Below are 13,058 nucleotides of genomic sequence, written 5' to 3'. Positions count from 1 at the left end.
AGGCCTGGTATTAACAGTGGACAGCCCTCTTGTGGCCAGAGCATGAACCACTTCACAATTTGAATTGTGTGTCTCTCTCTCTTCCTCTCTCTCACCTCCCATAGACTCTTGAACTCTCTCTGTTCRATGCGGAGCAGTTCGCTGGTCTCTCTGCTGACGATGGTGGCGTGGCGAGGAGTATTATCCAGAATCGACTCTCCAAACGCCGTGCCGATTCCCAGCGTGCAGATAGTGACAGCATCCTTAGGCACACACAGGCAGAACACACTCAATTTCATTAACTAGTTAGACTGCATTTACACAGGCAGCCCAAATCTGATATTGTTGCCACTAATTGGTCTTTTGACCAATCAGGTCAGATCTTTTGCCTATAATTGAGCAAAAGATCAGAACAGTGTAAATGCAGCCTCACACACAGACAGAAGCTTRTTCAATCCAGACCCACATCCTATCTAAGGMTGTGTTTACAGAGGCAAATTWTTGGCAAAAGAGCTGATCTGACTGGTCAAAAGACCAATTAGTGGAAAAATATCAGAATTGGAATGCCTGTGTAAACGCAGCCTAAGGGTCAATGATATAAGGCTAGTAGTTCAAATCATACTTGTGGTTAGAACGTGTTATTCTAGATTCCTGTCTAGCATGGCCACATATAACGTGTTGTTCTTCTGGCCTTTCTAGCATGGCCAGATAGTGACCCAGATACAGCGGATACTGTGAACGTGGTCTCTCCGTGAGAGAGCGGACGGATTACCATATTTTCATATTCATATGTGAAGGGTTCTCGGGTTGGATTTTCTCGTTAAGAACTCACCTCAGGGAAGACCATAATCTGACCACTCGGACAAGGTCACACACACACACAGTCACATGCAGACACACACAAGCACAGTCACATGCACACACGTACTCACTTTCCTGCACGTGTGCACACACTCTCTCCCTCATGTCTAATATGATAGGAGGGGACTTATCTTCCTACTGTCCCAAATGACATTTCAGAAATGGCCATCAGAACTAGGCCAGGCTACGCCAATAGACATGAACATGGCAAACGGGTACAGGGACTTGTAACTGGACATTTAGTTCCATCTCAAATTTTAACAGCCAATCCCGCACGCTCTATCTATTCTGTCTGTCCGTCGCTCGGTCTCACTATAGCATCTCTGAACCCTCCACACAGTAACTAGCTCAATCCTCAGAGGAGCGTTTGAGAGGCAGCGGCTTCGCTCAGAGCTAAAAACCGGAGCGCGCTAGCTGCTAGCCCAGCGTGCATATTTTAACATKGGAGTATTGCAGGCAATGCACTCCAAAACATTCATCAAGGCTGTAATGGGACTACACAAGGAGCAACACGAGACGAACAGCGCAGAGAACTCAGTAGGGAGAACATAACCTTCAAGAGAGGAGGAACCCCGAATAGAGCTGTAGTCAAATGTATCAAGCAGAACTGATTTACCTGGTGGTTGGCTGTTTCCGACACCTTGACGTCCAGAGAGCCAGACAGAACAGCATACCAGCTGGTCCCGATGTCACCCTGGCGGAACACTGCACAGAGCATACCACCATCACATAACAGCTTATAAGCCTTCATAAAACGATCAACAGTGAAGTGACGAGTCATAGTAACGCTGAAAGCCAACGAAGTACAGGGCGAGGCCTTTACCCAGGGGTTCATACCACTGAGTGAGTGTGTCAGTGTGTGTGTGTGTGTGCGTATACTTCCAGGTGATGCCTTTCTCCAGGTATTCGTAGAAGGCACAGGAGCAGATCTGCAGCAGCAAGGAGGGGTGGAACCTCTGGAAGGCTTTAACCCCTTTTAGTCTGGTCAGAATAATATCCACATCCTCTCCGGAACGCTCTGCAGGCCTACAGAGAGAGATTGGGGATGTAAGTGTGTGTGTGTGTATGTGTGTGTGTGCTTTGTTCTGTGTTTCTCTGCTGTTCTGTTCTCTGTGAATAGCTGTAGGCGTTTTGAGCTTGGGACCCCTGCAGTGTGGATGTAAGAGCCCATTAATACTGTTATTTCTGAGACACTTAAACAAACACACACACACACACACACCTCTGATGTAAGCTTAAAAGACACAGGTCTCTGATGTGTTGAAACACTGCCGAGTCAATCATACAGAGAAAACGCGGGTGTCTGTTCACATCGCTTTCTCTCTCCCATCCCCCTCTTTCACCAGCTCTCTCTCACACACACACACGTTTGGCCGTAGATGGCGAGCCACCATTCAAACCCTATGACCTACAGCTCTTCTCTGACACTGGTGACTCAATGGTGAGTGTGAGTAGCCTACTGAATGGCTAATACATAGACCTGCTCGTACAAATACTAGGCTTTCTATCTCTCCCCTTCATTTCCTTTCTCCTAGCCCTTGGCTTATTTCTTTGTCTCTAATCTACCTTATTTTCTTTCCATCCATCATTCTTCATTCCAACAAGCTCTCACAGTCTCACATCAGAATTAGATGTTCATCCATGTTTCCCAAACGTCAAATTTCAAGGTTGTTCAAAATGTCAACATGTTTAAGGTTACGTTTAGGCATTGACTCCAAATGGTTACGGTACGGGTTAGGGTTTGGGAAAGGCTTCAAATAAAGATTTCAAAAACAACAAAATCGCTGGATTCAAACATGCAGCCTTTGGTGGAACCAGAGGTAGATGCTTACAGAAACCTACTTGACGGTAACAGCGCTCACTGTTGCCCCCTAGTGGCCGGTTTCCACGTCATCTCCCGACGTCCTCAGACATAGATGGACGTTGAATACAGACTTGTATCACGGGTTACCTGCCTGCTCCATTCATAATTCTCCTTTTTTCCTCAAGACCTTTTCTGTACAATAACATTTGTCTGTTAGCGGGACACATTCTGTCTGAAGGCCACAGCCCAGAGGTTGTAAATCGCTCTTGTTTTCTCTGACTCCTCACTGCTCCTCTCCTGTCCACTCTGACTCATCTCCCTGGTCCTCCTCCTTTTTCACCATCCTCATCATTCCATATCTCTTCGCCACTGTAGGGTTAATCTGTTAGACAGGTGGAACGGTTAGAGAATCATACAAGAGCAACCCAACCTTTTGAATGTTCCTCAGCATTGACCCAGATGTCTAGAAGACAAAGAGAATACAGGTGACAGACTGAGGTCACCTCCCATCTGTCCAACTGTCTTCTAAAATCTCTCTCTCTCTCATACCCCTCGCTCTCCAGCTCTCTCTCCCAGCATCATACAACATATCCAGTAGAATGAGTTTCTTTCCAAAGCTGACGTGGTCTGAGAGCAGCTCACGCCACCTTCCACCTGTAAGTCACATGATTCATTCTCCTGTTACCCTCTCATCTCTTCTTTATATTATCCCTCTCCCTYTGTCTATAGTGATCTCAGTTCTCCACCTCATTTTACAGCTAAACCATTACGACACACACACACACACACACCTCTGACTAAAGCTGAGCCACAGTGAGAGATGGCTGACCTATTCCTGCAGTGGTACAGATGAGAGAAGACAGGACAGGAGAGAGCAGAGAGCTCTAGAAGCTTCTCTTACTGTATACTACAGCACAAGAGTTCCAAAGTCTCTGTTCATTACTGTATCAAAATATATACTTTGGTTTTCCAAACTAATAGTTTTCTATTTTTATCATTTCAACCAAATACAGCTAGTGCCATTTTACATATTTTTTTACAAGCAGGAGCTGCACTTGAGAGGACATTTGCAGTTCCAACAATCAAGTGRCCTCCACGCCACTGTTTCGGTAAACAACTGAGCGATGGGGCTGGATAAATTTACATTTACATTTAAGTCATTTAGCAGACGCTCTTATCCAGAGCGACTTACAAATTGGTGCATTCACCTTATGATATCCAGTGGAACAACCACTTTACAATAGTGCATCTAACTCTTTTAAGGGGGAGGGGGGGGGTTAGGAGGATTACTTTATCCTATCCTAAATTTAACCACTCAAACTCAGACAGAGCTGTGGATACAAAGACTGACCATGATTGATATAAAAAAAATGTAACCATGTTTTGAGGCTATGGATCAACACAGTAAAACAACCTAATATTTGTGGTTCTGACGGTGTATGACAGTTGAACTAAGCTCATCAGGCATTTACAGTGCATTYGKAAAGTATTCAGACCCCTTCACTTTTTCCACATTTTGTTACGTTACAGCCTTMTTYTAAAATGGATTAAATAAAATTGTTCAATCTACACACAATACCCCATAATGACAAATCAAAAAACWTKTATATTTTTTCTGTTTGGAAAATTATAACAAATAAAAAATTGAAATAGACCCTTTACTCAGGACTTTGTTGAAGCACCATTGGCAGTGATTACAACCTTGAGTCTTCTTGGCACACCTGTATTTGGGGAGTTTCTCCCATTTTTCTCTGCAGTTCATCTCAAGCTCTGTCAGGTTGGATGGGGAGTGTYGCTGCACAGCTATTTTCAGGTCTCTCCAGAGATGTTCGATCGGGTTCAAGTCCGGGCTCTGGCTGTGCCTCTCAAGGACATTCAGAGACTTGTCCCAAAGCCACTCCTTCATTCTCTTGGCTGTGTGCTTAGTGTTGTCCTGTTAGAAGATAAACCTTCTCCCACAGTCTGAGGTCCTGAGCGCTCTGGAGTAGGTTTTCATCAAGGATCTGTCTGTACTTTTCTCTGTTTATCTTTCCCTCGATCCTGACTAGTCTACCTGCCACTGAAAAACMTCCCTACAGCATGATGCTGCCACCACCATGCTTCACCGTAGGGATGGTGCCAGGTTTCTCCAGACTTGACGCTTGGCAKTCAGGTCAAATAGTTCAATCTTGGTTTTATCAGCCCAGAGAATCTTGTTTCTCATGGTCGGAGAGTCCTTTAGGTGCCTTTTGGCAAACTCCAAGCGGGCTGTCATGTGCCTTTTACTGAGGAGTGGCTTCAGTCTGGCCACGCTACCATAAAGGCCTGATTGGTGGAGTGCTGCAGATGATTGTCCTTATGGAAGGTTCTCCCATTTCCAGAGGAACTGTAGAGCTCTGTCAGTGACCATCGGGTTCTTGGTCTCCTCCCTGACCAAAGGCCCTTCTCCCCCGATTCCTCAGTTTGGCCAGGCGGCCAGCTTTAGGAAGAGTCTTAGTGGTTCCAAACTTTTTACACTTAAGAATGATGGAGGCCACTGTGTTCTTGGAGACCTTCAATGCTGCAGACATGTTTTGGTACCCTTCCCCAGATCTGTGCCTCGATACAATCCTGTCTCGGTGCTTATATTGACAGCCTTTCCAAATCATTTCCAATCAATTGAATTTACCACAGGTGGACTCCAATCAAGTTGTAGAAGCATCAAGGATGATCAATGGAAAAAGGATGCACCGGAGCTCAATTTAAGTCTCATAGCAAAGGATCTGAATACTTATGTAAATAAGGTTTCAGTTTTTTATTTTTAATACATTTGCAAAAATGTCTAAAAACCTGGTTTTTGCTTGCTCATTATGGGGTATTGTGTGTAGATTGATGAGGGGGGGAAAAAAAACAATTTAATATATTTTAGAATAAGGTTGTAACGTAACAAAATGTGGAAAATGTCAAGGGGTCTGAATACTTTCTGAATGCACCGTATAAGTTCTATCCTTCATTCATTGCGCTGAGATCATTGTAACGATGTGCGCTGAGATCATTGTAACGATGTGCGCTGAGATCATTGTAACGATGTGCGCTGAGATCATTGTAACGATGTGTGCTGAGAGTCAGGAAGTTCAGGGAGTGAGCGTTTCAATAAATAAACGCAACAAAATACAAAACACAAACATGAAACTGAAACAATGACGCCCGGGGAAGGAACCAAAGGGAGTGAAATGTATCGGGAAGGTAATCAGGGAGGTGAGAGAGTCCAGGTGAGTCTGATGACGTAACGATGGTGACAGGTGTGTGCCATAACGAGCAGCCTGGCGACCTAGAGGCCGGAGGGAGCACACGTGACATTCATGAATCAATGGGTATACAGTAGATCAATTATTTAACAGTCCAAAATGGATGAAGCAATCACAGATTGACCCTTTTTTATTCTGAGATAAATGTCATGTTTTCACCTCCATTGATGTTGTGTTTCTGTCACCTTCTGTATTACAGATCAGTTCTAATCTAATGAAGTTAAACTTAAAGCCTGTTAATAACTGAGGTCAGATCAGATTTCATGTAAAAGCCTACACTTATTATCATCCACACACACACACACACAAGTGATGAGTGGGATGACACATAACCACATCACCTGCAGTCCCCACGGTTATATCTGTGGGGCGGGCAGGTTTAGGGTCATGAAATATTGTGTGGATGAAGGGCAGGTGGGTGGCGGGAGGGATGAATAAAGGGAAAACAATACCTTAAAAATCCATAACGGTATAATTATTGTGCAATTTATATCTAAAAGGCTGCATTGAGGTTTTTCCTTTMMTTATTTTAGGCTATCTGGCATTAGTGTGTAACCCTCAAGCCCTAACTGTACTCAAGAAATCCAATTAACATGCTTAAAAAATATAATAAATAATGGCCATAAAAATAAATAAAACAAATCGGTCAATTTAAGCTAGAGATATGTTTTTTACATTGGATGCGTCTTAAATCCACCTCATTTGCCGATGTCGCACTTCCGCATCTGCGGTCAAAGGTGACAGCGCTAGAGCAGTGTTTTGTCAGACCATGAGACATCCCAAAAGTTGGTATTCTCACAAAATCGTCTGTAGCGTCAGAACGGTTTGGCCTTCAAATTGACACCTCCATCGAAAGATGAGACTCTCACGAACACGAGTGTTCTCCATTTTACTCTACAACCCCCACAAGCATCTTGGGACTGGTCTGAAGTCAGATATGGGGAACTGTATATACAGTACCAGTCAAAAGTTTGGGCACACCTACTCATTCAAGGGTTTTTCTTTATTTTTACTATATTGCAGAAAAATAGTGAAGTCATCAAAACTATGAAATAAATCATATGGAATCATGTAGTAACCAGAAAAGTGTTAAACAAATCAAAATATATTTTATATTTTTCAAAGTAGACACCCTTTGCCTTGACAGCTTTGCCCAATCTTGGCATTCTCTCAACCAGCTTCACAAGGAATGCTTTTCCAATAGTCTTGGAGTTCCCACATGCTGAGCACTTGTTGGCTGATTTTCCTTCACTCCACGGTCTATCTCATTGCAAACCACCGCAATTGGGTTGAGGTTGGGTGATTGTGGAGGCCAGGTCATCTGTTGCAGCACCCCACTCTCCTTCTTGGTCAAATACCCCTTACACAGCCTGGAGGTGTGTTTTGGGTCATTGTCCTGTTGAAAAACAAATGATAGTGGGACTAAGCGCAAACCAGATAGGATGGCGTATCGCTTCAGTAGCCCTGCAGGTTAAACATGCCTTGAATTCTAAATAAATCAGTGTCACCAGCAAAGCACCCCCACATCATCACACCTCCTCCATGCTTCACGGTGAGAACCACACGTGGAGATCATCCGTTCACCTTATCTGCGTCTCACAAAGACACAGCGGTTGGAAGCAAGAAACTCAAATTTGCAAAAACCATTGCTCGTGTTTCTTGGCCCAAGCAAGTCTCTTCTTATTATTGTTGTCATTTAGTAGTGGTTTCTTAATAGCAATTTGACCCTGAAGGCCTGATTCACGCAGTCTCCTCTGAACAGTTGATGTTGGGATTTGTCTGTTACTTGAACTCTGTGAAGAATTTATTTGGCCTGCAATCGGAGGTGCAGTTAACTCAAGTGAATGTATCCTCTGCAGCAGAGGTAACTCTGGGTCTTCTTTTCCTATGGCGGTCCTCATGAGAGCCAATTTCATCATAGCGCTTGATGGTTTTAGCGACTGCACTGACATTTTCCGGATTGACTGACCTTCAAAGTCTTAAAGTAATGATGGACACTATTTTCTCTTTGCTTATTTAAGCTGTTCTTGCCATAAAATGGACTTGGTATTTTACCAAATAGGGCTATCTTCTGTACATCACACCTACCTTGTCACAACACAACGGATTGGCTCAAATTCATTAAGGAAAGAAATTCCACAAATCAACTTTTYACAAGGCACACCTGTTAATTGAAATGCATTCCAGATGACTACCTCATGAAGCTGGTTGAGAGAATGCCAAGAGTGTGCAAAGCTGTCATCAAGGCAAAGGGTGGCTACTTTGCAGAATCTCAAATATAAAATATATTTTGATTTATTTAACACTTTTTTGGTTACTCCATGATTCCATATGTGTTTTTTCATAGTTGTCGAAAATAGTACAAATAAAGAAAAACCCTTGAATGATATATATACAGTTGAAGTCAGAAGTTTACATACACTTAGGTTGGAGTCATTAAAACTCATTTTTCAAACACTCCACAAATTTCTTGTTAACAAACTATAGTTTTGGCAAGTTGGTTAGGACATCTACGTTGTGCATGACACAAGTAATGTTTCCAACAATTGTTTACTGACAGATTATTTCACTTATAGCTCATTGTATCACAATTCCAGTGGGTCAGAAGTTTGCATACACTAAGTTGACTGTGCYTTTAAACAGCTTGGAAAATTTCAGAAAATGATGTCATGGCTTTAGAAGCTTCTGATAGGCTAAATGACATAATTTTTGTAAATTGGAGGTGTACCTGTGAATGTATTTCAAGGCCTACCTTCAAACTCAGTGCCTCTTTGCTTGACATCATGTGAAAATCAAAAGTAATCAGACAAGACCTCAGAAAAAAAAATTGTAGACCTCCACAAGTCTGGTTCATCCTTGGGAGCAATTTCCAAACGCCTGAAGGTACCGTTTCATCTGCACAAACAATAGTGCGCAAGTATAACCACCATGGGACCACGCAGCAGTCATACCGCTCAGGAAGGAGATGCGTTCTGTCTCTAGAGATGAACGTACTTTGTGAGAAAAAGTGCAAATCAATCCAGACAACAGCAAAGGACCTTGTGAAGATGCTGGAGGAAACGGTTACAAAAGTATCTATATCCACAGTAAAACTTCTATATCAACGTAACCTGAAAGGCCGCTCAGCAAGGAAGAAGCCACTGCTCCAAAACCGCCATAAAAAAGCCAGCTACGGTTTGCAATGCACATGGGGACAAAGATCGTACTTTTTGGAGAAATGTCCTCTGGCCTGATGAAACAAAAATAGAACTGTTTGACCATAATGACCATCGTTATGTTTGGAGGAAAAATTGGGACGCTTGCAAGCCAAAGAACACCATCCCAACCGTGAAGCACGGGGGTGGAGCATCATATTGTGGGGTGCTTTGCTGCAGGAGAACTGGTGCACTTCACACAATAGATGGCATCATGAGGTAGGAAAATTCTGAGAATATATTGAAGCAACATCTCAAGACATCAGTCAGGAAGTAAAAGCTTGGACACAAATGGGTCTTCCAAACGGACAATGACCCCAAGCATACTTCCACAGTTGTGGCAAAATGGCTTAAGGACAACAAAGTCAAGGTATTGGAGTGGCCATCACAACCCCTGACCTCAAATCATTAAAAAATGTGGGCAGAACAGAAAAAGCATGTGCAAGCAAGGAGGCCAACCTGACTCCTTACACCAGCTCTGTCGGAGGAATGGGCCAAAATTCACCCAACTTATGTGGGAAGCTTGTGGAAGGCTTTTGACTTTTGGCTTTTGGCTTTTGACCCAAGACCCAAAGTAAAACAATTTAAAGGCAATGTTAACAATACTAATTGAGTGTATGTAAACTTCTGACCCACTGGGAATGTGATGAAAGAAATAAAAGCTGAAATAAATAATTCTCTCTACTATTATTCTGACATTTCACATTCTTAAAATAAGTGGTGATCCTAACTGACCTAAGACAGGGAATGTTTACTAGATTAAGCGTCAGGAGTATGTCAACTTCTGACTTAAACTTATGTGTATATATACACACAGCAAAAAAAAGAAACGTCCCTTTTTCAGGACCCTGTCTTTTAAAGATATTCGTAAAAATCCAAATAACTTCACAGATCTTCATCGTAAAAGGTTTAAACGCTGTTTCCCAGCTGCCTGTTAAGACAAATAAAACCAATAAACTATTTAATGTAACAATTGCACCTACGAGGGACGGGAATCCGATCCATAATAGACCAACGTAACAAGCTTACAACGCGTAGGCAATGTATAGCGGCACAGCTTATTTAAACAAAGATCTATAGAAAGGCCTCTTAGTGTCCTGCCTGCAAAAACACCAGCTAGAAAGAGTGCCCAGGGTCCCTCTCATCCTGTGCAATGGCCGCGCCAAGTAAGCCCAAACAGGCAGGTGCAACGTGCCCCCTAGGTGCAAATAGCCTGCTGACAGAGGACTACGAGGACTTGTGCGCGGAAGGACACCATCCATGAAATAATGCAGCAACAGCTATGTGGCTGGGGCGTATCAGTGAGACGCTCAACAAAGACAGCGCTACAGGAGAGACCTGACGCTTGGTAACACCATGCCACAAGAGGATCGGTACATCCGGAAAATGTCACGTACCATGCGGACCCACATCGCGCCTACAGCCAAGTGCAAACCGAATGGCGGAAACAGACTGCCCGGCAGTCCGTCCCTCCACAAGGAACCGACACAAATCCCTACATGCAGTCGCCTCAGACTGCGTCCGAACCGCTCACGTAACCTAGGCTGACCCGAGAGACTGAGGGCTGTAGAAGGCCCCTCGATTGTGTAACCAGGCCTCAACCACAAGAGACATCACCCCCAATCCCCAAGACAGCCGCAACAAACATGTTGACCTATAAGGACACAGAAAATGCCCCACGTCGCTGGTGACACGACCGAACAAGGAATTAACCTGGCAGAAAAACTGTTGATCTCTTCACTCGACGAAGTTAGACGGTTATTTCTCAACAGACCGATGCCACTCCACTGATAATCAGAGACATTTGCGTTATCACTTCCGCACAAACACCCACACACCCAACACCACGCGAAACACACCCAATCGCGTACACAAACACACACACACACACACACATTCTACCTACACCACGCAACGAGGCCTGTTTTCTCAATGGAGCGACCCGACACTCAGATTCTCGCAACCCGAAGTGCGCAAGGTGCCTCATCAGGCATAGAAGGGCGAGACTATCTACAGCAAGATTCATCGGAAACTGAGCTAAGTTGTCATGCAAGCAAGAAGATCTAACAAGCGCTGTGCCAGTCCTACAGGAATAAGGAACATGCCACACATCGCCTCATTAGAGTGACCGCATTCCTGCAGAGCTCAATCGCATAGAACATGACCCTCCAGACATGATCAACGACCGACCAAGCGCATACACCGACTTGTTCTGTGCGGTGAATCTATCCTGCAATGACAACAGGAGATTACATGTTCTGCCATGGCCGCGAAGAGCCTGGATTTCAAATCCCATTGAGCACGTTCTGGGACCTGTTTGGATCGGAGGTGAGCGTGGGCCACTCCCCCAGAAATGTTCGGGAACTTGCAGGTGCTGGTTGGAAGCGTGGGGTAACATCTCACAGCAAGAAACTGGCCATCTGGTGCAGGTCCAAATGAGAGAATGCACTGCAGTACTTAATGCAGCTGTGGCCACACCAGATACTGACTGTTACTTTTTGATATTGACCCCCACAACAATAATATAATAATCAGGAACACACAAATAATATCCATTCTGTATAGTCACATGTCTGTGGAACTTATTCAGTTTATGTCTCAGTTGTTGAATATTGCTATGTTCATACAAATATTTACACGTCAAGTTTGCTGAAAATAAAACGCAGTTGACAGTGAGAGGACGTTTCTTTTTTTTGCTGAGTTTGTTTCCTGATCTTTCATATATTTCACAGATATAGGAGTCACTTCAGAACAAACTTCCCTTAGATCTTTGGGGGGGGACCATCTGTTACATGTAATAAATCTATTATTCAATGCGTTTGTATGGGCTAATAGCAATAAGGCCAAATTAAATGTATCAAATCTTTTTTTTATCCTTCAAGGGGTCATAAAATACAAAATCAAATAGCAAAATGATCCTTGGTAGGACCTTCTTAAAACAATTCCATATAGCTTAGTAGAACCCCCCCGGCTTAGATTGTAGAGGGTTTTAACTTAAGAGAAAAGCTGCAAAACGGAGAGTTTAAAATAAAGAGAAGGGAGGGACAGAAAATGTATGTTTTGGAAAGAGTTGGTGAAGTGGTAAAAGAGGATGGGCTAATAGCAGTGCCAGCTGTGTTATGTGTGATGAGGATTGTAAGGCGCTATACAAAGTCGACAGCCACAAGATAGGGACTTCATATAGGCCTACGGCACGTCAAGGGAACTGCCTACTGTTCAGATGGGATAACTGGAAATCTGGACTCTGACAGTAGGTCTATAACCTCTCACATAGCCTTAATATTAACTCCTGCAAGGCATTTCTTGCAGTAAAATTATACACCGAATGTAGGTAAAATTTTGACTTGGGAACAGGAGTGGAGAAATATAATGTATTTATTTCAGCATCTTGAGAGAATGCAAATGTGAAGTTGGATACCGTCTGTAGAGGTGCCTTCTTTATCAGCATCATAAGAGCTGATAGTATTTCAACCACAACATAAAATATGCATCCAAGCCGAACTGAAATCTTATCAGAAACATGTTAGGTCATTTTCACATCTTTCTATTTCCATACAACTGGTCAAACTGATGTTATTTGGAAATTTTGCAAAGAAAATCTTTCCCTTTTTGGGGGGGTTGAATTAAGCCTATGGCATTTTATTCCCGGTCCCTACAGTAAACGTCTTTGCACCGCGAAAGAAGCAGAGATGATAGGAAACTTGACCGTTGTCAACTAGACTGAAGCAGTCATTCTATTGATTTATGACATTCTGATGAGAAAGGGTTTATTTAGTCTTCTAGGGCAACATATAATGAAAGAAGAGAAGCTGCATGTAGGCCTACCTAATTAGACAAGTTGACTAACAACTAGCCTACCAAAATGTCGGAAATTATTACAGTGCATTCGGAAAGTATTCAGACCCCTTGACTTTTTCCACATTTTGGTACGTTACAGCCTTATTCTAAAATGGA

General features: G+C 43.3%; 1 protein-coding gene across 1 annotated transcript in view; it reads right to left on the bottom strand.

Annotated features, from left to right (window-relative positions):
* LOC111979745 (rap guanine nucleotide exchange factor 4-like) overlaps window positions 1–13,058 on the bottom strand; it is a 49,384-nt gene that overhangs the window by 31,243 nt on the left and 5,083 nt on the right. The window contains 3 exon segments of the mRNA XM_024010433.2: window positions 96–242; window positions 1,457–1,545; window positions 1,724–1,866. Of these exon segments, the coding sequence (XP_023866201.1) occupies window positions 96–242; window positions 1,457–1,545; window positions 1,724–1,866 (379 nt within the window).

The sequence above is a fragment of the Salvelinus sp. IW2-2015 genome, linkage group LG19 (assembly GCF_002910315.2).
Source record: "Salvelinus sp. IW2-2015 linkage group LG19, ASM291031v2, whole genome shotgun sequence".
In the NCBI taxonomy this organism is placed as follows: Eukaryota; Metazoa; Chordata; class Actinopteri; order Salmoniformes; family Salmonidae; genus Salvelinus; species Salvelinus sp. IW2-2015.
The sequence above is the reverse complement of the archived record's forward strand: the minus strand, read 5'-3'. Positions and strand labels throughout refer to the sequence as shown.